This window comes from Lobosporangium transversale (assembly GCF_002105155.1).
Source record: "Lobosporangium transversale strain NRRL 3116 chromosome Unknown BCR41scaffold_3, whole genome shotgun sequence".
NCBI classification, from domain to species: Eukaryota; Fungi; Mortierellomycota; class Mortierellomycetes; order Mortierellales; family Mortierellaceae; genus Lobosporangium; species Lobosporangium transversale.
Window position 1 is genome coordinate 778,437 of NW_019028981.1, and position 27,982 is coordinate 806,418.

General features: G+C 42.6%; 8 protein-coding genes across 8 annotated transcripts; 3 read left to right on the forward strand and 5 right to left on the reverse strand.

The window, feature by feature from the left end:
* Positions 1 to 110: 110 nt before the first annotated feature.
* On the reverse strand, positions 111 to 2,491 carry BCR41DRAFT_418803 (hypothetical protein; the record flags this gene model as incomplete). The annotated part of the gene is made up of 1 exon (XM_022029672.1): positions 111 to 2,491. Exon 1 carries the CDS (start codon positions 2,430 to 2,432, stop codon positions 111 to 113), a length of 2,322 nt encoding a protein of 773 aa, XP_021885500.1. The 5' UTR covers positions 2,433 to 2,491.
* A 295-nt stretch (positions 2,492 to 2,786) lies between these two features.
* On the reverse strand, positions 2,787 to 7,156 carry BCR41DRAFT_345920 (hydroxymethylglutaryl-coenzyme A reductase-domain-containing protein). Its single transcript, XM_022022804.1, has 3 exons — positions 5,987 to 7,156; positions 3,341 to 5,894; positions 2,787 to 3,224 (listed from the first exon to the last, which is right to left on the reverse strand). The coding sequence occupies exons 1-3, from the start codon at positions 6,938 to 6,940 to the stop codon at positions 3,064 to 3,066; spliced, it is 3,669 nt and encodes a 1,222-aa protein (XP_021885501.1). The 5' UTR covers positions 6,941 to 7,156; the 3' UTR covers positions 2,787 to 3,063.
* A 1,319-nt stretch (positions 7,157 to 8,475) lies between these two features.
* On the reverse strand, positions 8,476 to 9,364 carry BCR41DRAFT_331490 (PQ loop repeat-domain-containing protein; the record flags this gene model as incomplete). The annotated part of the gene is made up of 2 exons (XM_022021802.1): positions 8,476 to 8,892; positions 8,978 to 9,364. The coding sequence occupies 2 exons, from the start codon at positions 9,362 to 9,364 to the stop codon at positions 8,512 to 8,514; spliced, it is 768 nt and encodes a 255-aa protein (XP_021885502.1). The 3' UTR covers positions 8,476 to 8,511.
* A 725-nt stretch (positions 9,365 to 10,089) lies between these two features.
* BCR41DRAFT_317485 (hypothetical protein) lies at positions 10,090 to 12,759 on the reverse strand. Its single transcript, XM_022021283.1, has 2 exons — positions 10,505 to 12,759; positions 10,090 to 10,380 (listed from the first exon to the last, which is right to left on the reverse strand). Exons 1-2 carry the CDS (start codon positions 12,356 to 12,358, stop codon positions 10,186 to 10,188), a joined length of 2,049 nt encoding a protein of 682 aa, XP_021885503.1. The 5' UTR covers positions 12,359 to 12,759; the 3' UTR covers positions 10,090 to 10,185.
* Positions 12,760 to 17,084: 4,325 nt separating this feature from the next.
* On the forward strand, positions 17,085 to 18,392 carry BCR41DRAFT_418807 (Tat binding protein 1-interacting protein-domain-containing protein; the record flags this gene model as incomplete). The annotated part of the gene is made up of 8 exons (XM_022029673.1): positions 17,085 to 17,129; positions 17,201 to 17,255; positions 17,336 to 17,466; positions 17,566 to 17,677; positions 17,769 to 17,839; positions 17,929 to 18,057; positions 18,147 to 18,206; positions 18,314 to 18,392. The coding sequence occupies 8 exons, from the start codon at positions 17,085 to 17,087 to the stop codon at positions 18,383 to 18,385; spliced, it is 675 nt and encodes a 224-aa protein (XP_021885504.1). The 3' UTR covers positions 18,386 to 18,392.
* Positions 18,393 to 22,765: 4,373 nt separating this feature from the next.
* On the forward strand, positions 22,766 to 24,068 carry BCR41DRAFT_345927 (hypothetical protein). Its single transcript, XM_022022805.1, has 2 exons — positions 22,766 to 23,697; positions 23,792 to 24,068. The coding sequence occupies exons 1-2, from the start codon at positions 23,079 to 23,081 to the stop codon at positions 23,950 to 23,952; spliced, it is 780 nt and encodes a 259-aa protein (XP_021885505.1). The 5' UTR covers positions 22,766 to 23,078; the 3' UTR covers positions 23,953 to 24,068.
* A 103-nt stretch (positions 24,069 to 24,171) lies between these two features.
* BCR41DRAFT_299172 (hypothetical protein) lies at positions 24,172 to 25,140 on the forward strand (the record flags this gene model as incomplete). The annotated part of the gene is made up of 2 exons (XM_022020514.1): positions 24,172 to 24,323; positions 24,447 to 25,140. 2 exons carry the CDS (start codon positions 24,172 to 24,174, stop codon positions 25,138 to 25,140), a joined length of 846 nt encoding a protein of 281 aa, XP_021885506.1.
* Positions 25,141 to 26,873: 1,733 nt separating this feature from the next.
* On the reverse strand, positions 26,874 to 27,941 carry BCR41DRAFT_367375 (Snf7-domain-containing protein; the record flags this gene model as incomplete). Its single annotated transcript, XM_022026297.1, has 5 exons — positions 26,874 to 26,938; positions 27,035 to 27,134; positions 27,220 to 27,450; positions 27,543 to 27,725; positions 27,840 to 27,941. The coding sequence occupies 5 exons, from the start codon at positions 27,939 to 27,941 to the stop codon at positions 26,874 to 26,876; spliced, it is 681 nt and encodes a 226-aa protein (XP_021885507.1).
* Between the last annotated feature and the right edge of the window lie 41 nt (positions 27,942 to 27,982).

Genomic DNA, 27,982 nt, shown 5'->3' on the forward strand with positions numbered 1-27,982 from the left:
ATTATTTATATTCAAATCAGGACAAATAGACCATTATAGAAATAAAGATGCCAATAATGACTTTTTTTGCTTCCTATTTACACTTCGCAGTATAATCTTGTCTATGAACGTCAACACAGCAAAGAAGTAGATGGGGATATGGTCGAAGATGAAATTGATGGTTTCAAAGTTGGGTGCAAGTGCACAGGTGATAGTGAAGGTGAGGGTGAAGGCAAACGAGGTTTGGCATGATGGCTGCTACAGCGAGCAAGGTCTGTCGCAGTTGAAGCAACGATCGCAGGTGCTGCAGTGCGCAGGTAGTCCTGCAGTAAAAGTTGGTCAATGAGCTTGGATGCCGTAGGATCCAACGTCGTCACTGTGCTTAGGCTCTGAACAAAGGTAGCTGCGACATGCAGGTCCTGTTTATCATTATTACCGTTATTATCATTGAGAGTATTATCTAAAGGTATTGATTTCGATTGTCCTACAACAGTTGTATTTATACTCGCTCCTACCCCTGGCTCTGACGCTGCAACCTCTGTACCTGTTTTCGCCTTCAAGGCTACATCAGAGCTCGATATTGCTTTATCCTGAGTCTTGAATACGGCAGATGTAATATCGTTTCGGTTACCAGCTAGCGAAGGTATGGCAGGAGGAGTAGGCAGTGGAGATGCAGCTGCCACTAGAGATCGTGTATGACTATGACTAAGGTTTTGTAAGTGAGAACAGTCATTGCTGTGAGGACAAATATGGCTGTAGCTTATTGCAGGCTCGGATTGCCTCTTCGCGATCGTCCGACTGGTCTCAGCGTTGCTGCGAGTGGTAGCAGGATGACTGCCAGTACCACAGTTATTGCTAGCATTCTGGGCAAGGCTCAGCAACACTTCATGGAGGTCTGGTGGGAGCGTGCTTGCTGGAACTTCACCGGGATTACGACGACACTGTGGAGCTACTCTCTGGCTATTGCTGGCTTTTGTAGGCTCTGGAGTGCTGCCCGGAGAAAATGAGTATGACCGCTGTTGCTGTTGTGGGTGGCTCTGTATTAGATAGGGATGAGAACATTGTTGGTATAGGAAGTCATGAGTTGATTGATGCTGCTGTTGTAGTGGAGGAGGAATGCCACTTAGAGGAAAGTGTGAAGAATATTTGTATAACATTTGGTTGTACGTGGACATGGATCTTGAGCATGATTCCGCTTTGAGCTTTGAGGTGCGTCTTTTGCGTGATTGTGGTTGCGATTGAGGAGCGCTGGATGGAGGGTATTCCTGTGCAGCGATCATGTTAGCTGTTGCTGTTATAGTGGGGGATTGCTGGTAATCGACAGATTCCCCATTCTGCATGGAAGGCGAGAGATACTTCTGGTTCTGGCTGTGGCTATGGCTGTGGCTATGGCTGTGGTTACGGCTGTCACTGTGTAAACTAGTTCTTAGGGGAGATGAGAATGCAACCATATACGGGTGAGTCGAGGAGATATCCGAGTATACTCCTTGCTGCTGTTGCTGTTGCACGAGAGACGTGACTAGATGGCTGCTGGTGCTAGGATTCATAGTATGAGAAAACGCTGTGGGCATCGATAGCGTCTTTGGTGGCCAAGGTTGCAGCGGCGTTGATATGCCAGCTGTTGTGAGCACAGTTGCAGGCTTTGAAAGGTCGTGTCTGCTGCTCATACCTAACCCTTCAGGACTGTATACAGAGGAGCTAGAGGCCCCATCCTCTCGTAATGATCGTTTCCGAGGCATCTTAAGAAACGTGGGACTACAAGCCAATGGTTTCGAAGATTGACCCTCAGCTTGATCATTATTAGAAAGAAAATAGAATCCAGGGTGAACAAACTCCTCTTTAATACTGAGTTTCTTGCTCTCCGCCTTCCAGATGGAGAATGGCGGTATAATAGAATTTAGGTTTTGTTGCTCTCGTTGTAGTGGCTGTTGTGGTAGTGATTGTTTTTGCTGTTGCTGTTGATGGGCGGAAGGACTTCCAGTTACAGCGATATCTTGGTCGTTTAGGCCGAGTAACCGCTCTAGTCGGTCAGCCTCCCAGAGTAGTGGACCTAACGATGTCAGGAATGCGCTTTGCTGCGATGTTGTATAACTCAATACTGCACAAGAGTTATCTCCTAGAAGGTTGGAAAACTCGGAAGCCCGTATATTCTCGTTGATTATCACACTCGTATTATCGTCCTTAATGCTGCTAAGTGGATCAAGTAACTCTTGGGATTCTTTGCTCAAATGTACGCTCTTTCTTGTTAACTTTTCAGAGAGGATATCAGGCTGTGTGTTGCAGGCAACCTCCTTTGAAGCTTGGGGGCCACTACCATCTAAATGTATAGGAATGGCGGACGACGATGAGTGTGAAGATGAAGGTTCAGGAAAGCCAGGTTGAAGTGCTGAGAGAAAAGACGACAATGGGTCTGAAAGATAAGGATAAGAGGTTGAGGAAGGTGAGAAAGCCATGGCTTTAGACGAAAAAAGAGACAAGGAACTAGAGAAGATGGAGTAAAACTTGGGAGAAGGGAAAGGGATAGAAAGACTGGGAGGTATGGATGTGGTGGTTTTGTGTGAAGAGTTTGTCCATTTCAACGGCCAAAACAGTAAATGCCGTCCTCGTATCGCGTGGCCTCACCGCGGATTTCGATAGCAACTTGTGATTCTTTCATCCCCGTTCAATCACTTCCATTCTTTCGTGTAATTGGCATCCCCTTCTTTCATTCCTTTATTCGTTCATATCTTTAATTTTTTCATCTTTTCTCTACACAGAGAGATATATGTTGATGGATTGACATCAGCAAATACAAAAAGATTGTCAAAGCAGGTTTTCTTTTTTTGGTGTCTTGTGGTAATTTGTAGTTGTAGCATTAGACAATTATGTAAAGAAAATAAGGCCCAAATCGGAATTCATAGCAACAATTAGACCGTGTATTCAGATAAACAGGAATCTGCATTGTCAAGTAGACTGTTTGTCGTCAATATAACATTTAATGATTGTTTAAAATAATAAAAACAGAAATGAGAGGGGTGTTTGTCTAGGAGAAAATGTAGATACTTTTGGTTTGCTGTAGGATTTCTCTATGATTCCTGCAGATGCTTATGATGATGGTGATGCTGTTGATAATGATGTGAGTGCTACGGACGAGGACGAGGCAACTGTCAACGTGGTCGTAGCGGTTGTAGTGGGAGCTGCAGTGATGGCAGTTTGCGCGGGCTGAGCACGGTTATGAGCCATGTGGGCCTTGACTAAGTGCCCAGCTATTTTTTAGTAAATAAATAAAAAAAATAAAATAAGAATCCAAGCGGCATAATTCCTATTGGACTGACAGTAAAAGGGTCATGTTGATGGTCAAAAGCGCAAAATATTAACTTACCAGCAAGAGCAGCACAAAGCGACAGTTCACCAGCCATGACACCAGCACAAATAATACGTGCTAGACGCTGGGCATTAGCACCAGGGACCTCAGGATGAGATCCGCGAACTCCTAACATCTCCAGCATGGCGGCCTGTGGGGGTAAAGCAGTTCCACCACCCAGAGTACCAACTTCGATCGATGGCATGGTGCAGCTGATCAACAAGTCCTGACCATCGTTGACAGCTTTCATGAGTGTGATACAATTCGAAGATTCGACATTCTGAGCTGGATCCTGACCAGTGGCCAAGTATATGGCAGTCAGGATATTGGCGGCATGTGCGTTGAAACCCCCCATAGCGCCTGCCATGGCTGATCCAATCAAATTCTTACTAGTATTTAGCTCAACCAAAGCATGGACCGTCGTCTTGAGCACAGATTCGACAACCTTGCCAGGAATCACTGCTTCAGCTACAACAGACTTTCCACGACCTTCAATCCAGTTGATCGCCGCGGGCTTCTTGTCTGTGCAGTAGTTTCCTGAAAGAGAAATAACCATCATGGAGGGGAACTTTTCACCTAAGGCCTCCAAAGCACGCTCACATCCCTTGGAGATCATATTCATACCCATAGCATCTCCTGTTGTTGTTGAGAATCGAATATAGACTAGGCGACCTGCAACGGCCACTTTGAGCTTACGCAGACGTCCAAAGCGTGTAGTCGAGTTGAATGCCTCCTGCATGGCCTCGAAGCCTGCTTCCGTATCCAGCCACCTCTTACAGGCACCAGCCTCAGTTACGTTTTGGAATTCAACACAAGGCCCACGAGTCATGCCATCTGCTAACAAAACGGTAGTTGCTCCACCACCAGCATTAATAGCCTTACATCCACGAGAGGTCGAAGCCACCAATGTCCCTTCTGTTGTTGCCATCGGTAAATAAAGCATCTCTCCGTCTACATTATAAGGCCCTGCAACACCAACTGGCAAAGGCATGTATCCGATCACGTTTTCGCAACACTGACCGATAATCTTAGAGTAGTCATAATGATGCATGGGCAAGAGTGAGGTCTCCAGAGTCTTGGTGTGGGATGCACGCGAGATGAGAGCACGACGAATCTTGACTGCGCGAGTCAGGTCACCAAGAGTCTTTTCCAGGGCATATGACGGAACCTTGTTGCTATTGACAAGCATCACCATCTCTTCATCCGTTACAGAGGTTGCACCGCCAGGAGTCTTAACCAATGCCAGGCACTCTTCAATTGGACGAACCAAGGCCCAATTTTCCTTATTGCAATCCGAGTCAGTATAGGCTGGCTGAGGCTCTGGAAGGGACTCGACTTTTGGAATATGTGTAGGCTGGACCTTGGCAGGCACCTTTTGCTGAGACGTGGCGGCAATCTTAGTCGTCGTCGCCACTACAGTTGTCACAGTGGTGGTTGAAGGACCTGTTGCAGAGGCAGAAGAGGAGATCTGGGTCTGAGATGGAGGTGCGGCAAGACCTTGGCGAGACTGCTTAGCGACGTTGAGCAAAAAAATGTTGAGCAACAGTGAAGCAGCCAGGGTCAGCGAGATGTATTTGGATAGCACTGGATCCTGAATCAAGTAAGACCAAAGATCTATCATTTTTTCAACAGGATGTTCAGTCCATTGGGTAGCAGTGCTGGCAATAGGAGTCTGGTACTGGAAAGTAAGCGCAGGAGCGACCTCGACAATCATGGGTAGATCCTTAAGGTTTGATGCACGATGCACTGCTAAAAGGCTATCAAGGACAGGGGCAACCGTGGGGCTGGAGACATCGACAGAAGAACCAAAAGACGCGTCTACAGTAATAGGGGTTGTCAAAGTGGTACAAACATTGAAAAGATGCATAGCAACAAATCCAACAATCATAGCGAGCTTCATCCTGGCCACAATGCGTGTTTCTGGCTTGGTAGAATGGACCCCTGAGGCGGGACTTTGTTTCTCAGCCGTCTCAGCGCTGTGTCCGAGCAAGGCTATCAACGTTAGCTCTCTGAAATATGCAGGCGACTTGCTGCTCTCACGGATCCTACGCAGCTCCAGCTTAAGGGTAAGAATGGCGGTGTAAAAAGTGAAGAGAAGGCACAGATCATAGAAGAGCATAAAGGCGGCGAGCAAGCAAAACTCCCTGAGTCCAGGGATGCCCGAGAGAAAACCGCAGAGCAAAACTGCAATTTCGATGGCACAGTTACGGATCAATATGGGACCGACAGACTCGATTGCAGAAACAACATGCTTTTGGATGGACTCTGGGACATGGTCTGTAGCAATTTTAGGGCGAAGAATGGCTTTGGAAAGTGTGTAGGCACGTTCATACCCAACAGTGATGATGAAGAAGGGGATGGCTTCAGAGAGCTGGATTGGATTAACATAAATACCAAGATTGTGGACGGTAATAACAGCACCCATGAATGCAAATCCGCCGCCGACAAGCACGGAAACACCGAGCGTGAACTTGGAGCCAAGTCTGCGTAAATTGTGGAAGAGCAGACCAAAAGAGCAAAACATGATGAAGTAGGCTGTCAGGATAACAAAAACGTCGATTGTACTTGCTTTCTGATCGCCCATAAAAAAAAAAATGCAGTGTGAGTTAGACACGAATTCAAAGTGCTCAGTCCGGTCAAGAAAGATGTATAACAACTCTCTACCTGCACTAAGCCCTGGATCTTCCGAGTGACATCGAGCAGCGCAACGGCAATCCAAGCCAGAGCCGATTGTTCGTCCTGAAGAATCCTAGACTGTGACTTCATGGTAGGTGTGTGCAGATGGGCAACCTTAGACTCCCAAGCCTGTGCCAATCTGGACTGGAATGGACCATTAGCATCAAACGCATATGATAGCACCAAGGCTGGGGTAGGGGTGCGCACAGATGCAAGGGTCGAGGTACTATCATTGATGGATCCAGGTACGATAGTGGAACGAATTTCCTTGAAGAGATAGTCGATAGTATCCATGTTTTCAGTGACAGTAGTGAGCACCTCACCATCTTTGATAAAGCTCTGCATATCTTTATCCCAGAGGTGAATAGGTGAGACTAAGACCTGATCTTCGATCAGATTTTGCAGCTGAAGAACAGAAGTAAGTAGAGATTTCTTCATCGCATTATTTGAGCAACCATCGTTACACTCGGCGGTAGTCCAGGACGCAGAAACGGAAGGATCGGCAGTAATCAAAACCTGATTCAGTTGTAATTGTTGTGCATTTCTAGGGATTTTGTTGGAACGTTTGTCAAAGGGCATGAAGCTGTCCATGCCAGGTTTAGCAATGACAGTAGCAGGCTGATAAACTACTACATTATTGATGTCAAAAAAGGTAGAATGGCGGATGGTATTGAAGAGAGTAAAGTATGCAAATGAGGCTAGGACTAAACAGAGAGATATGGATTCGATAGGATGCATAGTGGTAACTGAGGCCAATGTGTGCAGAAAGCGACGCAGAGCTGAATTCTGATAGCGAGAATCCAATGCAATGGTATCAAGATCATCATGATGATGAGTGCGATGATGGCGATGGTGACTGTTCCTGCGACCATGCGTGCTGTTATCGTGAGGATGATGATCCTTGGTGGCTCTTGCCTCAGGGGTATGGGTCTTTCCGGTCATGATAGCTGATGAGAAACCAGAGATGACTGCAAGAGGGAGGTGTCGAGGTAGAGAGCCAAGGCGTGTCTGGCTATGTCTCTACAGTAAAGAAACAAGAACGGGATGATATCTAGACGATGCAACAAGTGGGAGCAAGGAGAGTGGTGGTGAAGATGAGAAAAGAAGGAAAAGAGGAATAGGAATGAGATGGAAGAAATGAACAACTTTCAAATGCTGTGAAGAGTTCGCATTTCAGTCCCGACCTATCCTATCCGAAGTAACTTACAAAAAATAAAAAAATAAATCAAAGTCCGTCTGATTCTGTTGGGCCATTTGGTCAATTAGAAGCGAAATAGGCTGAGATAGTAGATATAATTGACAAGGCTAGCACAGAAAATCAGGCCACACACCGTTCCTCCATACAACTGAACAGGCCACATTCTCCCTCTCCTTATCCATCGGGTCATAAATAAACATTGTGTTCATGCATGTGGATACACATTGCATATCATTTCATTCCAACAGAATACAGTTAAGTTAGTGCAACAGTCTTTTCCTATCTATCTTTAAAACACACGTACGGCGGACACACTTTAAAAAGAAAGTATATCTATCCTAGTGTCGTGAACATCCCAGTCTTCAGCATATAGTAGTCTGTCATCACGTATTACTGTCCTCACCTTCACATTCACATTATGAGATAATTTGACAGCCCCGCAAAGAATGCCTGTCTTCATGTCTATTCAGCATCGCTCTTTTTAGAGCTAATTCAATTAATATAAGGGTAGAATACGTTCGTAAGGACAGTTGTATTGTGCTTCAGTAGACTATCTGTCTATCATTCTTAAAACTTTTCTCTCCATCTCTGTTGGGTGAAGCTGCAGATTCCTTACATGCTGGCTCAATAAGCCAACGGAAGAAACACCCGGTTGGTATGATATGTCTAAACTGCATTCCTGTACATAGTCAAGAAGGAAAACAACAGTAGTAACAAAGATCTGTTGCTGTACATTTACATGTAGGGGTTGGGTGGATGCGAGCATTGTTTATCTTTGTCTTTGCATATTGTACAACTAAATTGGCAGCTGGGAATGCTAAAGTTTAAGCCAAGTGATGCACTTGAAGTATTTACCGCATGTTGGCTTGATGTGACCGAACAGCCGTTTCTTTCTGCCACTGACTTTGCGACACTTGTATCGCATAAAATAACCACCATTTGTCATCATAACTCCCTCCTATAGTCGCTTGCAAATACATTTACCCACGCATCCTACTAATAGTTACGAGCCAAAGACGCGTCTTCACCCTATCTTTATTTATTTATTTTTTTTGTTGGTTAATTACCTTGCTTGAGCTTGCTACTGTTTTATTATGCATGAAGATGCAGGAGAAATGATGAGAGATTTTCAAATAATATGGTATATATATTTGACCATGGATGTTGGATTATAAACATATTAGTAGTAAAGCAGTGAAAAAGTTATATGAGAATAGTATAACTATGGATAAATAAGGTTTTCTTCAAGCCGGTAAATGTATTTGGAATTATAATTCTACTTTCATTATGAAGGAAAGTATACATGATCTTTCTCCTATATTTGAGACTCCCTAATGGTGACAATTGTGGATTCTGGCTTCCTCGCCCTTTCAATTTCATTGTTGACTCTGCTATCCTTGATCTGTGGATTCATTTTGTTGTAGTAAACATAAAATCCAAAAATAATGAAATCGCAGATTAGGACTACGACATAGTTGAGTGTAGCCAAGAGGTCGAACGTATCACGGAAGCAAAGACTGATAATCGAAAACATTGCGCCCATAGCATCCGCAGCGATGAATGCCATGCTAACACCTACTACGGACTTGCTTTTATAGATGTCAATGTACTGAGGTATAAATCCAATGGCTAGTAGAATGATAGGAATCAGTCCCGCTGCGATCGTCGTACCTAGAACCTCATGATCTTTACCTGCCTATTGCAAATGCAAACATGGTCATTATATACAAAATAAAGATCTTTTTCTGTGTTTCAATGCACAATGCGATAGATACAGTGACTAACATCAGATATCTTACCCTTGTAGCATATATAGCAGCAATTTGAATGCTCGCCATAGCCACAAACATTAAAATGCCACCTATAATAGTGTTCTTGATAGACCATTGGGTCCTCTTGCCATAGTAAAGGCATTGTAGGCAGCACAATGCTGACAACGAGCCAAATATTTGTGGCTGGACAATGATAGGGATTGACAGCCCTTCCACTACGCCATATGATCCAAATCCCAGGGCAGCCAACGTCCAAATGAAAAACATGGAACAGGATAGACCTTTCGTAGACTTGGTTTTGTAATTATCAATGGCCTGAGGTAACAACTGTAAGCTCCAAAAGATGATCCCCAGCATCCCAAAAATATTCTCGAGGATGTTCTTTGTGGTAGCCATGTGCCAGATGTTTGGCCGATTCGTAGATGGGGAGATAGTAGCAGAAATATGAATACAGATGGTGGGGTGATCGGTATGATCTTGTTTAATTGTTGGTCTCAGAAAAGACGACAGCTGAAAGGCCCTTTGCGATGCGATCTATTCAAGGAGTGTAAGAGGGCTTGGAACAAAAAGTAGGGGCGAGAGAAAAGGGAAGGAAGAGCAGCGGAAGATTAATAGAGAATGAACATAAAAAAGACCGAACAAAGCTCCAGATAGACATGAGTCGTTAATAAAAATTTTACCATGTTTATCATTGAGTGGCCCCGAAAGACACATAGAAAGATGAACTGGAAGGCAGCTGGGTTTCGTTTAGAGATCACTGTGATCGGGATGCTGAGTAGGCAGATCTTAATTCAGGGCAATGTAATCCATGACTGGAAAAACAATTTGTCATTGGAGGCATTGGATGGCTGGTTTGACAATAGAGGAATGGCATCGGTTGAAAAGTTGCCCAACATAGTTTACTCTGAATTGATAAATGAGTTTTTCTTTTTATTCGACTGTTTTAGTGTATAATGAGACTGGAAGAGCAAGATTCTCGTAAAAAAAAAAAAAAAACCAAAAGCAAAAACAAACAAGACAAGCAACAAAAACAAAAGCAAAAAAACTAACAAAAACAGCTACGATAAAATTACAGGAAGATGGATGATATATAAGTTACAAAAAAAAAAAAAAAAAAAAAAGGAAAGAATGCAAGAAATGGAATATGACGCATGAAGAGCTTGGGGTTTCATAGCCCTGGGAATACACAATAGAAACATAGAAACAGGATCAATAAATTATGCTGCAGGGGCACAGTGTCCAATAGCACCAAGGAATAGCCCGTTATAGTTGCTTTCCAGGCCATTCTGGAGACATGCGCGTGCTAACAAACGCTGAAGTCGCTCATGTGAAGTCCTGCATCCGTTTGCTGCAGCACGCTCGAACCACATAGATGCCTCCTCAAGATCGACATCGCATCCCAAGCCCTTTTCCTATTTTGCCAAACATTTTTTCAAAAAAAAAAAAAAAAAAAATCAGTCAAAGATCTATAATAATGAGGATTCGCACCCTTGGACGATCAAGAATACTACATAAAACCAAGGTCTATCAACTCACCAAAGCATTGGCGAGATGGTATTGTCCTGCCAAATGGCCCTGCTCAGCAGCAAGTCTGAAATAACGGACAGCAAGTTTAACATCCTGTGCAATTCCTTGACCGAGCTGTAGGCATACGCCTAGCTTGTCTTGAGCACGAGCGTGGTTTTGAGCGGCCGCCAAAGAATAATACTTGACTGCCATTTCATAGTTCTGGTCCACACCGATCTCGTTGGCATAACAAAAGCCAAGGTTGCACTGAGCCCAAGGATTGTTTTGTGCTGCTGATTTTTCATACCAAAACACAGCCTTTTTGCGATCCTTTTCAACACCGAGACCTTCTTCATAGCAGAATCCAAGAGAGTTTTGAGCAAGCGCGTTTCCTTGAATGGCAGAACGATAGAACCACTTGACAGCCTCCTTAGGCTCCTTGGGCACACCGACCCCATTACGGAAGCAATAACCGAGAGAGAGTTGAGCAGGCGCATGGTTCTCCTCAGCGGAGAGATAGTACCAGTATACGGCTTCATCAAGGTTTTGCTGAACACCAATTCCGTTCTGATAGCAATATCCAAGTGAATGGAACGCAAAGATGTTACCGCGTTCTGCAGACTTCATGTACCACTTGACGGCCTCGACAGGGTCCTTAGGAACACCGATGCCGTTCTGGTAACAGAATCCGAGATTGTGTTGAGCACGTGCATGTCCCTGTAAAGCAGCCTTACGATACCAGTATGCGCCCTTGGCATCATCCTTAGGCACACCGATACCGTTCTGATTGCAGTATCCGAGATTGCACTCTGCCCAGGGGTAACCCTGCTCTGCTGATTTTGTATACCATTCTGCTGCGAGCTCCAGGTTTTGTTCGATCCCGACGCCATCCTCATAGCAATATCCGAGTGAGTTTTGAGCAAAAGCATTGCCGAGCTCGGCGGAACGACGATACCACTTGACGGCCTCATAAGGGTCACGGTCGACCCCGAGACCATCTTCATAACAGTATCCGATGTTATACAAGGCTACGGACTCGCCCTGTTCAGCAGCAATGCGATACCAGTACATGGCCTTATGACGGTCGCGCTCCACACCAAAGCCCTCGCCATAGCAATAGCCAAGGATACCTTGGCCACGTGCATTACCTTGTTCAGCAGACTTTTGGTACCAGCAAAAAGCTTCAGTTGCATTTTTCTCGACTCCGACACCATCATGGAAGCAGACACCGAGAGCATACTGACAGCAGTCGTGGTTATCGACAGAGGCAGCTTCCATGAGCCAGGTCAAGGCGGAGGGGCCTTGTTGGTTGATCTTTTGCTGCCAGTACTCGGACTCGATACGATCGATCTTGACAGATGGACGGCCATACTTGCGCAAGAAAGCAAGGCGAGACATGGCAAGACCATTGCCTCGTTCCGCAGCGAGGATGTAAAGGCGTTCAGACTCTACGAAATCCGCTTGGATTCCTAGGCCGAATTCGTAACAAAAAGCGAGAGCGCCCTGCGCCTCCAAATGACCGAGTTGCACAGCCATACGGTAATATTCGACAGCCGCAGCTTCGTCCTTTGTGTGGCCGTGACGGCCAAAGAGCAACTGCTGAGCAAGCTCAAAAAGGCGTTGAGCCCGGGCAGCATCCTGAGGATCCTGAATAACTGCAGAAGCAACCGAAGTATCTGCCAAAGGTGCATTTGCTTTTGAGAATGAATCGCAGGAAGAAGTGGTTGAGAAGGGACATAGAGAGGAAGAGGACGAAGAGCAAATAGGTGCACCACTAGCAGAGGAGACAGTGGAGACAGGGAGCCTGTATTTCTTGTTGAGCTTTGAGAAGACGCTACGTCCGCGATGGATAATATGAGAGGCTGACATGGTGGGACCGGCCATTAAATGTGATAGAGTGGCGGTTAGAGAGTGAAGAAAAAAGAAAATGCAACGGATAGGAGAAAAGAGCAAGATGTGATTTGAGAGGAAGGATATAAAGACAGGGTTAATGAACTAGAAAGAGAAAGACAAGGCGGGGAGAAAGAGAGGAGTGACAAGGGGGAGGTCAGGAAAAGTGAGCTTGTGACAGGATCAATGATGTAAGCAAAAAGAGAGTCAGCGATGAGGAGAAATGAAGAGGAAGGAAGGAAGGAAGGAAGGAAGGAAGGAAGGAAGGAGAGAAGGAAGGAAGGAAGGAAGGAAAGGATGAATGGATGAAAGGAAAGGACAAAGGGGAAAGGAAAGCGAAGAGAAAAAAGAAAAAGAGATAAAGGGTAGAAGAAGAGGTTTTTTTGTTATTTTATTCATCCACTTGTTCTTGAAAAAGAAAAAAGAAAAAAAAGGGCGAATCATGTTGTTGGGTCTTTTGTGTACTTGTGCAGTAAAGAAAAAAAAAAAAAAAAAAAAAACTTGTCATGAGACGACAGAATCCAATGATGGATGGTTGGTCATGAAGATAGCCAATAGTAAGATGATTTATTGTACAGACAACATATTTCAGTGACAATAATATTATATTTAGACAATAGAAAAAAAAAAAAAAAAAAAAAAAAAAAAGTAGTGCAGCAAGGTGGAGCAAAGATGAATGCTGACTCGCTGCTCAACCTCTCGATCCAAATTGGTCGCATTGGGCACCAATGGCAACTCTTCGGAGACATTAAAATATAAACATCGAGTAGAGTTATCATTCCTTTTTCTTTTTTTCCTTTTTTGAAGCACATGTTACAGGAGAACAGTGGGGTGGTATTTAGTGCGATATGTCTGGAGTCTAGTGTTGGCACAGATGTGACTGAGAGTTACTAATCGATTTGGATTAGAACAGGAGTGCACAGTCAAATATTCAAATGAATATTGTGTACATGTACGAAGGAGCGAGTTAGGGGTGTTTGGTAGTGTACATGGAATTAGAGCCAACGGGAGGCGAAGGATGCCATCGCTGCAGTCTTTTTTAGTACATTATCCACCAGCCAATGCCATTAGCTCAGCCTAATAAATAGTACCTGACTGCTAGCTTCTAGGCATGATAGTAGCTCAGTTTGAGGATGAGCCCATCGGCACTACTGCACAAATGATTCACCAACCTTACTTCGAAAATGTTTCTTCGGGCATTTGTATATTTTTGTACAAATAAAATAAGCACCCCGCCACCCATCCTGAACATAACAAAAGAAAAGTGAGTATATATATATCTGTTTCTTAGGATCTTTCGTCCTTCTTAATCTCCTTCTACACGCACAATCACTAACAAAATATTATACACCATTTACCATTTCTCTTAATAGCTTATAAAATATATAAATTCATTCAAAGAGTATGAACATGCTTCTCCTCAATAGTCAAAAATGAATACAGATGGTTACGATTATGGTTATAGCAATAGTCTATAGCACAAGTAATATAAATACGCTGATTGGTACCAATAGAAACACAAAAAAATTATTCTGAATGTTCTCAACTTTCTTTAACCCACAAAAAAAAAAGTCAATTGCAAACGAGGTAGAAAACAAGTAGGTTCACTTGCTAACCATTCGCAATTTTGTTGACACAAAGGAGAGAAATCAATTATGCAATTATCATCACAACACCAAGGAAGAAAAAACTCTGCGCATGTGCCATGTCTCTTGTTTGTTCATCTGCGAGATAGTAGGGCTTGTGCTTGTTGCCTGTTTTGGGCGGGTTCAAATCAATTAAAAAGTTCTTTACAAATTCGTAATGGACTTTAGTCTAACCAGAAAGGGAATTAGCCAGGTCCCAGCGGTGTTGTAAATCACAGTGCTCAGGGACAATTAGGAATCTTTTATTAGCATTTTTTTTTTTCTTCTACGGGCTCCATGGCGATGTTTGTTGTTATCATCTCGTCTATAATCTTCCTGAACTGCTTTTCCTATTACTTGATCTGATTCTATGATGCTTTTTTTTCTTCGCTGTTGATCATGAAATAGTGATTTTATATGTGTGCGTATTAGGGTTAGGACACACCTGGACTAAGATAGTATCACAAAATGAACTAAAGCATTACTATCCTTTGCCTTTTCGTTTCAAATGAAGACTTTAAAAGTATGAGGGGCTATCCTAAAAGGTAGACTAACCGTATTTTGTCACCACATTGATTCATGTTCACCATCTGTGAAATGTTTATAGATCAGCCGAACTGCTTTACAGTTCGCTTTTCTACGACCCACAATTGGGATACCAGCCATCAGCCCAATCAATCCAATCAATCCAATCAATCCAAAACATGCGGGCGCACAGACCTTCATAGGCATGAATGTCCCTAAATTTATTTGAATGGCACAAATTGTGTATAGATCACTAGAGAAAGATTTATCTTTTACGTTTGTGCGGCCAAGAGCTTTTTGATATACGCCTTTTGATCGTGAGGATCTTGCCAGAAAAGTTCTCCATGCTATGGAGCTTTGGATAAAAATATCGCTCGTGGCCAATCTTTATGTAGCAGCAAGGGGTCAGATCTGAGATAAGGTAAAAGATTGAGTTCTCTGTTTAGCAGCGCCATAGATTAGTCAAACGACTAATCCAGCGACGGTGGCAGATCATCTTTCTCCAAGGCAGCTGCCTCATTGCCAAGATCGAAGGGTTCTTGATGCCAACGTTCATGATGATGAAGCAAGCCCTCACTAGGATATTTAAATGAAACTAAAATGGATATTTTTGTTCACCACCGTTTAAATTCAACTTTGTTTTAAATAGGACATTGATTCAGGCTTCCATCTGTCATTGTCGCCACGGCTTGGTTCAGTCCTGAAATATGGTAACCGCAGTGTTCAACTAAGGTATGGAGGCGACGGCTGACAGGCTCCAAGATGCTGATACTTGCATCTTGCTTTTCTAAGTCAGCAAGGAAAGCCTACAAATCACTCAATATTTGCACGTTATCCTTGTTGTCCTTGATACCTTTCTCAACCAACTCGTCAATGGCAGTCTTGAATCATTGAAGAGAAGAAAGAATACATATATAACTGTCTTGGTACCACTCGGGCATTCTCCAAAAAGTGCTCTCAGAGAGTCTTTAAGGTCACAGACAAGTACCTGCGTTCACGGAAAAGGAAATGAACAGCTACATCTTATTCAAACGTTGCGTCGCTATGGAATTTCGATCGCAACTGTCTCACAACCAAGGTATTCCTGAGAATGGATTAAAGTGGGCGTTGGTAGAGCCCACAATGATGCGACTGTCCGTTAGAATGACAGCAGAAGTGACAAGAGTATTCCACTTAGCTGTCCCATTGAGGATGCATTGGCAGCGATTGTGGACTGTTGCCTTTACAATGTAGTTATTCCAGTCTAGATATGCAAGGTCTTTATTTTAGGGTCTCAAGAATTCCTGCAGCCATACACCTCTACCTTCAACACGAACGGGACATTCGGTCCAGAGAAGACGAGGGATCCTGCGAGTAATCGGGTAATCTCGCTTCCATGATCTGCGAAAGTAGACTCACAAGTGTCCTAATCCAGGAATTTATACTCGCCTTGATCAACGTCTGTACTCGTGGTGGGCAAGAGCGATTTTAGGAGCCGCGTCTCTATTGTTGCAAGACGCACTCAACATCCTTTGACTCTTTGCAGTGACCGGGACGGAAACTATGTCCTCATCAACAAGCGGCTTTTCTGGGACTGTAAGGAGATGGACTGAATCCTAGAAGGCAGTTTTACAACCATGGACTCGCACAGGTCCAGGACGGCGTCGTGTAAACGTTGCCTTTGATTCCAATTAGGATGGCACAATACTGGATCAACTGATCTTCGCCGCACCTGTTATTCGAAGTTATACAATCAAACGAGCCGGAGTAGTGGCAACAAACTATTAGTAAAGGACACAGTCATAGCCCAAGCAAAAAAAAAAAAAAAAAAAAAAAGAAAGAAAATATAACGCGACAGATACCCATACAGTTACATTTTAGAATCAAGTCTTCAATGATTTTGAATAAAGGAGTGAGGAAGAAAAAAAAAAAAAAATAAAGAAGAATGCTAGGAGCACTACTAGCGTTGAAGGGTAGAAGAGATTATTAAACTACTGTATTGGTAACAGGAAGAACTGGGTTCACGCACTGCACTCAAGAAGTGTTTGTTCGTATTTTCCGTCAGGGAGAGAGCAAAGCAAATTGGCGTTATAAGTTCATGTTGATCAATCTACCAGTTTGTAATTTTCTTAGACAGAGCGCGTATCTTTCTTAGTGGCCGGTAGCAGACATCGACTGAAAACGTAGGAGGAAGCAAAGATTGTACACAAATATTATATATTTTTGCTCTTTGGTGGTGAACACAAGTAAGAAGTGACCATTAGTATTATTCTTATCCCAATGAACAACCTGCACACGTGGCTCTGAACCCAAACGTCTTTCTACCGAAGACGCTCGCGTTCGCCGTCGGCAATGTTCCTCAGTCGAAAAACAGACATTTAAACCCTTGCGTATGAGGACTACCAGAAATATAGTATGCTAATAATGATCTTTATGGAGCATAGTGGATGCATCCTGTCGGCCACTATCTTCGGTTGGAGTTAATAAAGCTTTTGGTGGCGTTTTCCTTTTTCAATCGCCTCTCGACTGGTTTATTCCTTTTGATTACATTCTTTTACTTCTGCTGAAGCGATACTCTGTCTTGTGCCACTATGCCAAAGGAAAAATCATCAATTAGCAAGACAGGTGGAGACAAGGTTTGTTCATTTGGATTGTCAAGTGCATGGGTTGCTTTGGCATGGTACTGATCAATTTGTTCTCATTCCAGTCTGAGAAAGTCGTGCTAGACTACCTTACCAAGCAGAACAGGCCGTATGGTGTCAGTAAGTGTGGGATCCGGCATTATTTTGTTCATGATCAAGTACATGAACCTTGAGCCTAATGAAGTTTTGACCATGGCTAGTGGACATCATTACCAACTTGCATGGTGCGATAACAAAAGCCGAGTGCCAACGTGCCTTGAATACTCTCGTTGACAAGGAACTGGTGACAACTAAGCTGTATGGGAAGCAGGCGATTTATGTCGTACGGCAGGTACATACATTTACTGGTTTATTTTGTGCGCATGTAGTAGACTATAGTCCTTTGGAGAGTCTCTGCTGACTATTTTTCAACATTATCAAATTTATCAAGGACTTGATCGATATCACACCACCTGAAGAGATTGTTGTCATTGAGCAAGAAACTGCAAAGCTCCAAAATCAAATTGCACAGGCAAAAGCCAAAAACAAAGAGCTTACGTCTGGTATACAGAAGACATGATCTAGAAAATGCCATTGAGCTGGTGTTGCGCGGAAGAGCAATGTTTTCATCGTTATTAATCCCTTCTTATATAGAACTACATGCGCTTAATTGTTCGCTGACAACCGAACAGATCATTGGCAAGCTAGATCAAATTGCAAACAAGGTTCGATGTGCTTAATCACTCCCTTGTGTCGAGACATACCCGAGCAACTGCTCAAAACTAACGGGTCTTTTCCGATATAATCTTGATAGAATAAACAATTGGCGCAACACCTGTCAATGTTGCGTACTGGAGCACAGCTCATTAGCACTGAAGAAAAACAACGAGTTGCGAAAGAGTTGGAGCGTCATCGTAGACTATGGTCCGAGAGGCGACGCCTTGTAAGTTTTTTCTGTAATATTTGAAGAGGTCTTCCTGCCTGTGTTGTCTTTGTCTTCCACACTAAAGCCATTCCGATATCGCTCATTAGTTTAAAGACATGTTTGCGAACGTGACAGAGAGCCTTCCTGGCAAACCCAAAGAACTACTGGTGAGATTCACGTCGGGCTTTTTTTCTTTTTTAGGGAGGGAGACGTCGAGCTTTCATAAAAAGAGAAGTTTGTAACATATAAAGCAATTCCACTTATTTGAGGTTAGGAGGAGCTCGATATCGACACACAAGACCCTTTCGACATCAATGCTAATCCGAGGGATCTTGTAAAAGTTTAGCTTGTAGTTTGTTTTTTTTTTTTTTTTTTTTTTTTTTTTTTGCCAAATATGGCCCGTTCCATTTGGTCGCGATCCCTTATATTTTTTGAATACTATTAAATGTATTAGTCAATTGACTCGCTTGTTATTGCATTGGGAATTCCCTTAAATGTAGAACCATTAAGGGGAATAATAAAAGCGATTCTAATATGTCTTTTTTTTTCGTCTTCACGCGTTCGTCAAAAAAAAATAATACATTTCGGTTGTTCTTGCTCAACTCTCAGATACAAATCATTAACGATATTCATCCTACGAACTGACAATTGCACGCCGAATGTTGAATGAATCTGAATGTGAATTAACGTGTATTATTTCTGCATTCAGGTAGATCATCTCGAAAAAACATTATGGTATGAAGGCTATGTTCTTTTTTTCAATAATAAATATTAACACATTTATTGATCATCTCTTGGTTCACCTCGTCCTTGCTTCCTGTGTAGAGCTTGGAGCTTAATATGAATAACTTGTTGGATGATGTAGACAAGGTCGTGTTGATGATCTAGAAGAGTTCGATTCTGACTGTGACCATGGGAGTGAGGAGTCAGACTCTGACTGGGACTCGTGGATTGTTGACTCCAATGACTATTCGAATGAAGCGTCGGGATCTGACTCTGAAATAGAGCTTGATCCACCTATACCTCTTCTTGAAGCCACTAGCATCCATCCTTCCGCAGACGTTGGTATCGGAGAGAGCTCACTGATGCCAGATGGCTCAGAAAGTTCAGAACTAGACGAGAGGGTCTTTGCAAAGGTGAATGAAATAACGACTGAGATATTGCGCTCAAAATGCATGATTACCAATGGATTAAGTCGACTCTCGATGATGAAACGATAAAGGATATTGTAAACGACTCCCGTACGGAACTGTATGACTACCTGCCCGAATATTTTACGTTAACGAGGAGGACTTCAACTCTTGGCTTGAGCAAGATAGTCGCGATCATTATTTTGTCTGGATGCGTCGCGTACATTGAGATAATAAGCCAGATGGCAGAAGCAAGTATTTTTATTTTCAAACCTACGAATGCCATCGTAACCATGACTCACGAGGCCAAAACCGCGCTCAAACCGCTCTTCAAGACGTTCCTCAAGACATCCCTCAAGAGCCTGAGCAGGAACAAAGGCAAAAGAAAAGGAGGCGCGTCTTTAAGAAGAGCCAGAAAGTCGGATGTACAGCAAAGCTCATAGTCCACAACATGAAAGACGATAGTGGAGATCCCGAATTAGCAATGAAGGGCGGAAAGAAGCAACTCCGTATCACTTACTACTATAGGCACACAGGGCATGTCCTTGGCGATCCTAATGATTTCCAGTACCTTACCATGTCGGAATCAACAAAAACACGGATCCGAAACTTGGTTTGTCTTGGCTTGAGTACTAGAGGGATAATTGTTAAAATCAATTTGGCCGGGCCTCAGGCATATTCCCACCATAAACAAGGGCGTGTACAGCGCGACAGCGTCCTTACATATGATGATGTTTATAACATTTATTACACACACATTTCTGCTCTGACAAAACTATCAGACAACGACATGGACTCGATGAAGCTCTGGATGTCAAAGCTGCAGCAAGAGAAACAGTTTACTATATTCACAAAGAGTTTCACCATGGTAGGGCAGGATGGGAAGGCAATTCGTAAATTCGCCCATGGGTTCATGTCTCCTTTTCAGCGATCAGTATACAGCTCGAATTTAAATGTGTTGGGCTGGACTCAACACATGGAACGAACCGCTCCAAGTTCGAGCTTTTTACAATAATAATCCAGGATCCACTGCGAATGAGTGCCGTTCCTGTCGCTTTCTTGATCACCAATGACCATAGCCACCACTCTCTAGCAAGTTGACTGTCCCATATCAAGGATATGGTTGGCGCCCCAGAGTTCATTACTACTGATGACGCTCAGGTGGAATACAAGGCCATCCGTAAAGCATTTGGTCAGGAAGTAACTATCCATTTATGGCATGTGATGAAATCCTGGGCCCGCAAGCTCTCGACCTTAATCCGAGGTGCCGATAAGAACCAAAGTAAGGAACTTCGGCAATCTGCAACGAATGATCTCCGCTCGATCCTTTATGATCCAGCTTTCCGGAGCGCCGGTGAGAAAATAGTTGAATTCGAAAAGAAATGGTCGGAGCACAATGAGGGGAAACTTTGGGAGTACCTCCAAGAACGATACTTTATCGAAGGACGAAGACAACGGTGGATGAAGCCATACTGTGTTGGTAAATTCTATGCCGGCATGGATACCAATAATTATGTGGAGTCTTGGCATAATCACCTCAAGTCCCATTTCCTACGAGGCCATACTAACTGCCGAGGTGACAGACTGATCTATCTCCTAAGTCATGATGTAGATGACTTCTATCAGGCATTAGCAATGCGTAGCGTTGTTCGGCATGGTCGACATTCCAAAGGCGAGAAGTTAGATATCTTGCAAGAAAGATGTTTAGATAACAAAAGTATTGAAGATTTACGAGATCTGGTCATCTATGTTGAAGGGCATTATTGCGTTATCTCGCCTACAACTGGGCGTGGTATGTATAACGTCAGGGTCGATGAGAGCAATACCATCACAGGATGTAATTGCCAATTCTTTATTAGTAAGCGTCGTCCATGCATGCATATGCTTGTGTTGTTCAAAGTTAAGCAGAATGACGAAGAACGTCCACTGAGTCTTCCTAAAAAGGTAATGCCATTGGTGATGGACAAACATTTAACTGTTGAGCATGGTGAATATCAGATTGAAGAGGAGAGTGGGCTTAATCAGGCTGAGGCTCTGCTTGAGGAGGATCAACAAAGCGAAGAAACTGATGAGTTGCTTGAGTTGATTAAAAAGTTTCTTCAAAACTCTGATATTATAGATAGGTCAAAGGAGACTGTAGGGAAGTTGAAGCATGTTGTAAATACGCTAGATAGTGTGCCAATAATCCCTAACACTTCTGGAACTAAGAAACGGCAACGACAGTGTTATAAAAAAAATTAAACCAAATTAAGGTTTCTCCCATCACCAATGCTAATGAAGTGCTTATAACCACCTTTCTCAGAATGATGGAACTATGCCCATAAAATGTGTAATAGAAGACTCAAATAGGCACCAAATAAAAAAAGAACGAAAAGGATCCTTTCAGTATTTATAGAGATAGTATCTAAAATTGTGAAAAAGTTGAGTGCTTTTAAGGTCTTTACAGACTTTAAAAATTGATGACTCCTGATACAGCGCTGGAAAGCAGATGTCCTTGGAATGGTCGATAGAAGAGCTTATTGATTTTCGTCTAAAATAGGTCCTAAGGGAATCCGTTCAGAATTCATGGAGTAGCACCTGTACAAAGTATTGGAAGCATAGAAAAAACCAAAATTATGCCATTTTTGACACACTCAACAGACTATTGCACCCGAACCATGAGAGGTAGAGCCTAGCTAATATAAGGGATCGTTCAACTCACCTACAGCTACGATATAAACCCTGGTTATTGATATTCTATTCAACAGTTCTTGAGTAAATGACCGTAGAGTATCGAAAATTTGCTATTTTCCACCACCTGCCCGCTTTTCCTTTAAGAAAGCTTTTTTTTCCTGCATATGTAACTGGCAGCGATTCTGCCGCCTTTGCATTCGTAATTGAAAAATACATATAACCTGAGGGTTCTGTGAATTTTGGGTGTATCTGTGCCGCGCTCTCTTCTTTTTACCAAGTATTGCAAAACTAATTTTGAAATTGTTGGCTAGATTAGTCATATACTCTGTCTTGCTGCACTTATCACTTAATTACGGAAACTAACTTTGGTCAGAAAACGTGAAACCATATTTCAATAGTTGCGCTCCAGTACCAGCTATAGGCCCCAGGCGGAAATAGTCCGATTGAGTCTGAAATGAGCAACTTTGCATATGGCGCCATGGATATCTACAAAGGGACCTTCCAAAAAATATTTATTATCATGTGACTTATATATCGGAATTAAGTAATTTTAAGTTCAAAGGTGAATATTTATTTCCTCTATGGGGACTTACCTATGACGTATTTTGAGAGAGGTTTGCGCTGTACTCAAAATATGATGACTTTGTGCTGAATATTGACACGCAACCTCAAGCAAAAGATCCTTTTAATCCACTTCCTACTCCTGATCAACACGCGCATTGTATGCATTTCAGTCGGTAAAAAGGAGTGAACGACTAGTAGTTGCAGGGATTATAATCTTGAAAAAGATTATTTGAAAACTCCTGATTCTACTTTTTTCTGCTTTTGGTTACTAACAGTTCGTCGCAATCATCATTTTTTTATTTATTTATTTATTTATTTTATTTTTTTTGGCTTCCATCAGTCATGCAGACACCACAACAACAACAACAGCAATTCCAGCAACATATGCAACAACAGCAGCAACGAGCCTCAGCGATTCAAGCAACGGGAAGAATACCCAATGGCAGACATGGATCGTTTGAGATGGGTACATCTACTATATGAGCTGTAGCAAAAGAATTGGATATTGACAATCTCTGTGTTTGTTTGAATGGATTGGGCAAGAAAGTTTTTTTTTCTTTGTTCTAGTTATTGGCATAAGCTTCATTTTTTTTATTCATTTGTAAATCTGCATTCCATTGCCATTGGACTTTAGGGCAACCAAACCAAGGGTGGGGATACGGATCGGGACCAATGCCCGGAATGAATCAAACGCGGCCTCCTCTTTCTGGTTTCCCAAATGTCATGCAATCATCCTTGTTGCAACAGCAGCAGCAACAACACCAAAATCCGACATCGCAACAGTTGCACCAACACCCTACACATCAGCATGAGATCCTTGATATGTCGGATTTTCCTGCTCTTGGGAGCGTCAATAGCGCATCCTCTAATCCTGGTCTATCATCTGCTAGTTACGCTAGTACGGCAGGAACACTGGTGAATGCAAATTCATCTACTGCAGGCAATGGGTTGTCACAGGAGTTTAGCATAGAGGATGATTTCCCAGCATTGCCAGGTGCAAGACCCAACTCTGCTGGCTCTGGTCGTCATTTCGGTTCGATGCAACTACACCAACAGCAACAGAGTTCGTCTCGGAACCAACAAACTTTGCAGCATCATCCTTCGCAGCAACAAGCGCAGCATATGCTTCAACAGTCGCAACTTGATGGCTTGGGGGCATTTTCATCTCTGATAAGCCCTTCATCAGGGCCACAGATGCAGCAGTCCATGCAGCTTCAACAACAACTGGCTAATGACATTATGTTTCAACAGCAGCAATCATTGGCGCAACAGCAGATTTTGCATCTAAATGGTACGAAAAAGCAGGATGATTGTATTAATTGAGCAACAGGCAAATCTATAAAGTATAGAACTCTTATATGGATACATTCATGTTTCCATGGTAGGTTCTCATTCTCCACTCAGTGTCCACCTCTCAAGTTCATCCAATGATCTTGGAAAGTCGACAAAGGTAGCCACGACCTCACAACTGCGGACTTGGCTCAATACCTCATGTCTTAGCTATCCTTTACAAGGTTGCTCATATCAGCTTTTCACCCTGCCTTAGAGTTATGCAACAAAAGCCGGAAATGGATCAGGGCTATTCCTGACAGCAAGTAGTCCCATGTCATCGACGTCAGCGCTCTCTTCTTCTGCTACATCAAAAGCTGGTAGCAACGTGCCATCAAACCTGAGCTCATCACAGTCAGGAGCAGTAACGACGAATCCTTCAAGACAAGTCGAGTCGAATTTAGGGCTCTCCAATTCTGTAAATGCATCAACAGATATGAAAACACTAACTGAGACTGCATTGAGTGATCATGATCGCTTTGGTTTGTTTGGAATGCTTGGTGTTATTCGCACGGCAGATCAGGACTCAACCACCCTCACACTTGGTCGTGATCTGACTACGTTGGGCCTCAGTTTGAACTCTGCAGAGTAAGTGTGTCTCCTTGTTTATTTCTCATTTTTTTTTTTATTTTTTTGTCAGATAGAGACTCTGGTCTGATCCGTTTGCGGGATGCTCCCAAAAACTATTACGGATTTGTTTTCATGAAATAGACCGCTATATGGGACATTTGCGTCTCCATGGTTTGAGGTTCCTACATCAGCAGATGTAGAAGCAGAATTCCATGTACCTGCATGCTATAATGTACAGCCACCCCCTCCACCACAAGCCAAGCTTGGTTCGGTTCAAGATGAAACGCTGTTTTACATTTTTTATACGATACCACGAGATGTCCTTCAGGATGCGGCTGCATTGGAGCTTTATAACCGACACTGGCGATATCACAAAGAATTAAGACTATGGTTGATGAAAGATCAAGCTTCGGAGCAATCTAAAACACCAACGTTCGAAAGAGGGAGCTATATTTTCTTTGATCCGAATAGTTGGGAGAAAGTAAAGAAGGACTTCATTGTAATGTATGATGCATTAGAGGAGCGCAGGCCAGCTAACCCGCTCGCTCCAAATGGGGGTGCTGTCTCATCTTCTACCACCGCATCTGGGTCTATGGCAAGCGTATTGAACCATGCGAACGGAATAGATGCAAACGCTCATTCAGGATTATTGAACAGTTTGAATTCTACGTCGACTCCGGGACCAGCAAGTGCTCAATCACTTCACATGAAACAGGTGAATGCTGCTTTTCAACAGCAACGTCAGCAACAGCAACAGCAACAAAAATCATTTCAGATGTTAAACATGGGCTCAACTGGACACGGTCAATTCGGCAATAATAGCTCTAAACCATAATGGCATAGACTGCTTTTTTTTCCTGTTTTTTATTTTTACTGTGTTTGTTACTCCTTTTTTCTTCTCAAGTTACTTTTTTTTTTCTTCATTTCTTCATTATTCCACTTTGACAATACAGGCTGTTCAAGTAATTTTACATTGTTATTAGGAGTATTCGCAACCAAACTTTCGTCAAGGATTTACATTAGCTGAGAATATACTTTGTATTCATAACACTCTTACGACACAGCAAGTCCATTGCAAACTTATCCTTTATACCGTTAGTCGGGCAAATTCGCCAGCTAACCTTATTAAACAGTTTTTTTTGTAGCTTTATCGAAAAGTCGTTGTTCCACATTGAGTAAAAATTAGTGTCCATTTCTCATCACCCATTGCCCTATATTTATCGTAGTTGTCTAGATCTTGAATCTATCTTTCATCTTTGTCTAGTACTGGGCTCGTTTCGTCATGAATAGTGCTTTGCTGCTGAGTATTTTTATCCTTTTTTAAGAATACTCTTGATGTGATGCTGGTCTTCTAAAGAGTCCAGGGTATTTGCCTGTACCTGTGTCTATGTAAATATTTTTTTTTTTTTTTTTTTTTTTTGTATTTGTTATTTTTTGCCTAAGAAGAATGATTGAATTCAAACTTTGTTGATGACCAAAAGGAGTATTTATCAATCCTTTTCCGTTATCTGTTTAGGTTGATTCAGTAACAGGTCTGCAAGGGCCCTTCTGCGCTCTTTTTCATCAGTATATGTGCGCAATTTTAAATGAACAATGGAGCAAACGCCAGCCGTAGTGAAGATTTAAGCTTTCTGATGAATGCAGTTCGAAAGCTTAAGAACAGTTGACTTTTATATGAGCACGAGCCACACTTTGCAGTGCTCATCGCGCAGGATGTGGTAATTACGGTGTGGACAAACAAGATCGAAAAAAAAAAAAAGTATGTAAGAGAAACAGATCAATAATCAAGGTGAATGCAGGGCCTGCGCATTGATTAACCATCATGATATCGAGAGATGTAATGTAACGTAAAAATCATTTTTAGTAGCGAGTGCCATTTACACACGATAGTGAGAGAATATGTACAAGTAGGCAAAATTATACGGATAATTCTCGATTTTGCTTTCGGATCGTCCGAGGAAGGACAGGCATTGAACTATGGTCTTCCGTATATTTAACCAACCAAGCTCTTCCTGTATTATCAGTAACCTCAAGAGGCGGATATGTGGATCAAGAACTGGGATGAAAAGTGCAAGGAACACAACTATCGCGAAGTTTTAGCGGTAGAGAGCATCTCGCGGTGGTCACAGGTCGGTTGGACTTTCTTGCTCTCGCTCGCACCACGACCAAAAGAGGATAATCACCCTGAAGCTTTATTCCTGACGATAAAGCATGGTTTGCACAAGTTGCTTTAGTATAAGGAGCAATTTTTCATAAAGGAAAAAAAATAAATTTAAAAAAGATAGTGTACAAAGAAGGTTAGATGACATTAAACTATTCTAAGCAGTGTTGAACAGGAGAATGCTCGTAAAACGTTGAGTTTGGCACGCTATTTATTACAATCTCTGCCTCGCTGCTCATATTCTTCAATCTATATTAAACGGACCTGAGCCTTCATTATAATAGGAAAGTATCTAGCTGTAGGGAGTTAGGGACGTCTCGTGTAGACGCAACGTAAAGACATGGATTATGTATCGGTTGCTTTGGTAAGACAAAGCGCAATTATAATAAAAGAAGGACAAAAAAGGCCTATGCTAACATAGGTTCATTCCGGGTGCGCGGGCTTTTGGTGGCTTTCTTCATACCAAGGTTTGCTACATATGGAGATGCAAAAACGGATGTTTTATGGTTAGTTCTAGCAGTCCTAGCTTACAGGTAATTTGATGAAGCAACATAAGAATAACATTTACCCTGTTCTTCTTCTTCTCGCTCTTGGGCATGGAGAGCAGCGATTTGCTCCTCTTTTGACATTGTAGGTACATTAGGTAGCATATCTGTGGTCTCTTGTGCCTAAGAGGTTGTGCATTTATCGTGTCAGAATTACTGTTAAGATACATACGCGAAAGCGCGCTGGATGATAAAAATATGAGCTCACCACCATCTCGTCAAGTTCTCTTTCGATATCTTCTTCTTCGGCCACAGAAAGTCGAGTACTGAGCATCTCGTCAATTTCATTTTGGTAGGCGATGCTTTCTGCAGTCTCATCCATCAATTTCTCTACGTCTGAGAGGGACATATCCTTGTGTAGCTCCTTCAGCACCTGGTTTCCGGCTGCGAGTCCATCAAAAATTTGTTTCTCAACAAGCGCATGCTCAATGGAGTATGTCTAAGATAGGTGATTTAGTGAATATGAGGAAGGTTTATGTCCTGTTTCCTAATTCAAAAGTAGATGAGCAAGCAACTAACAGTCGCATTTACAAGGAGGAAAATTATATCGACGGTGTATACCAGTTCATCCAGATTTGTCATTTGCATCTGAGTCTTTTCGAGCAAACCCTCTTGAAATTTTTTTCGCCTTAGTGCCAGAAGAGCACGTTTCTTATCACCATTGGCGAGATGACCTTTAGCTAGTTCCAGTTCCTTGTTAATAACACTGTCTAACTACGAGCGAAAAGACATGAATGAGTATAAGTTTCTTCATTAAACTTAATATCACAATATATCATAAAGCATTCATTAATCTTGAGCTTTAGCAGTAGGTTCCTGGTTCCCTACCTTCCTACTATATGCCTTCAGTTTATCCCTTTGAACTTTAAGGTCCAGAATGGCTCTGTCCTGAGAAGTAATCTTGTTAGATTTGGATGTCGTTGAGCCCATGGCGCAGGTATTTGAAGGAATGATACAGTTCAAGATGGAGG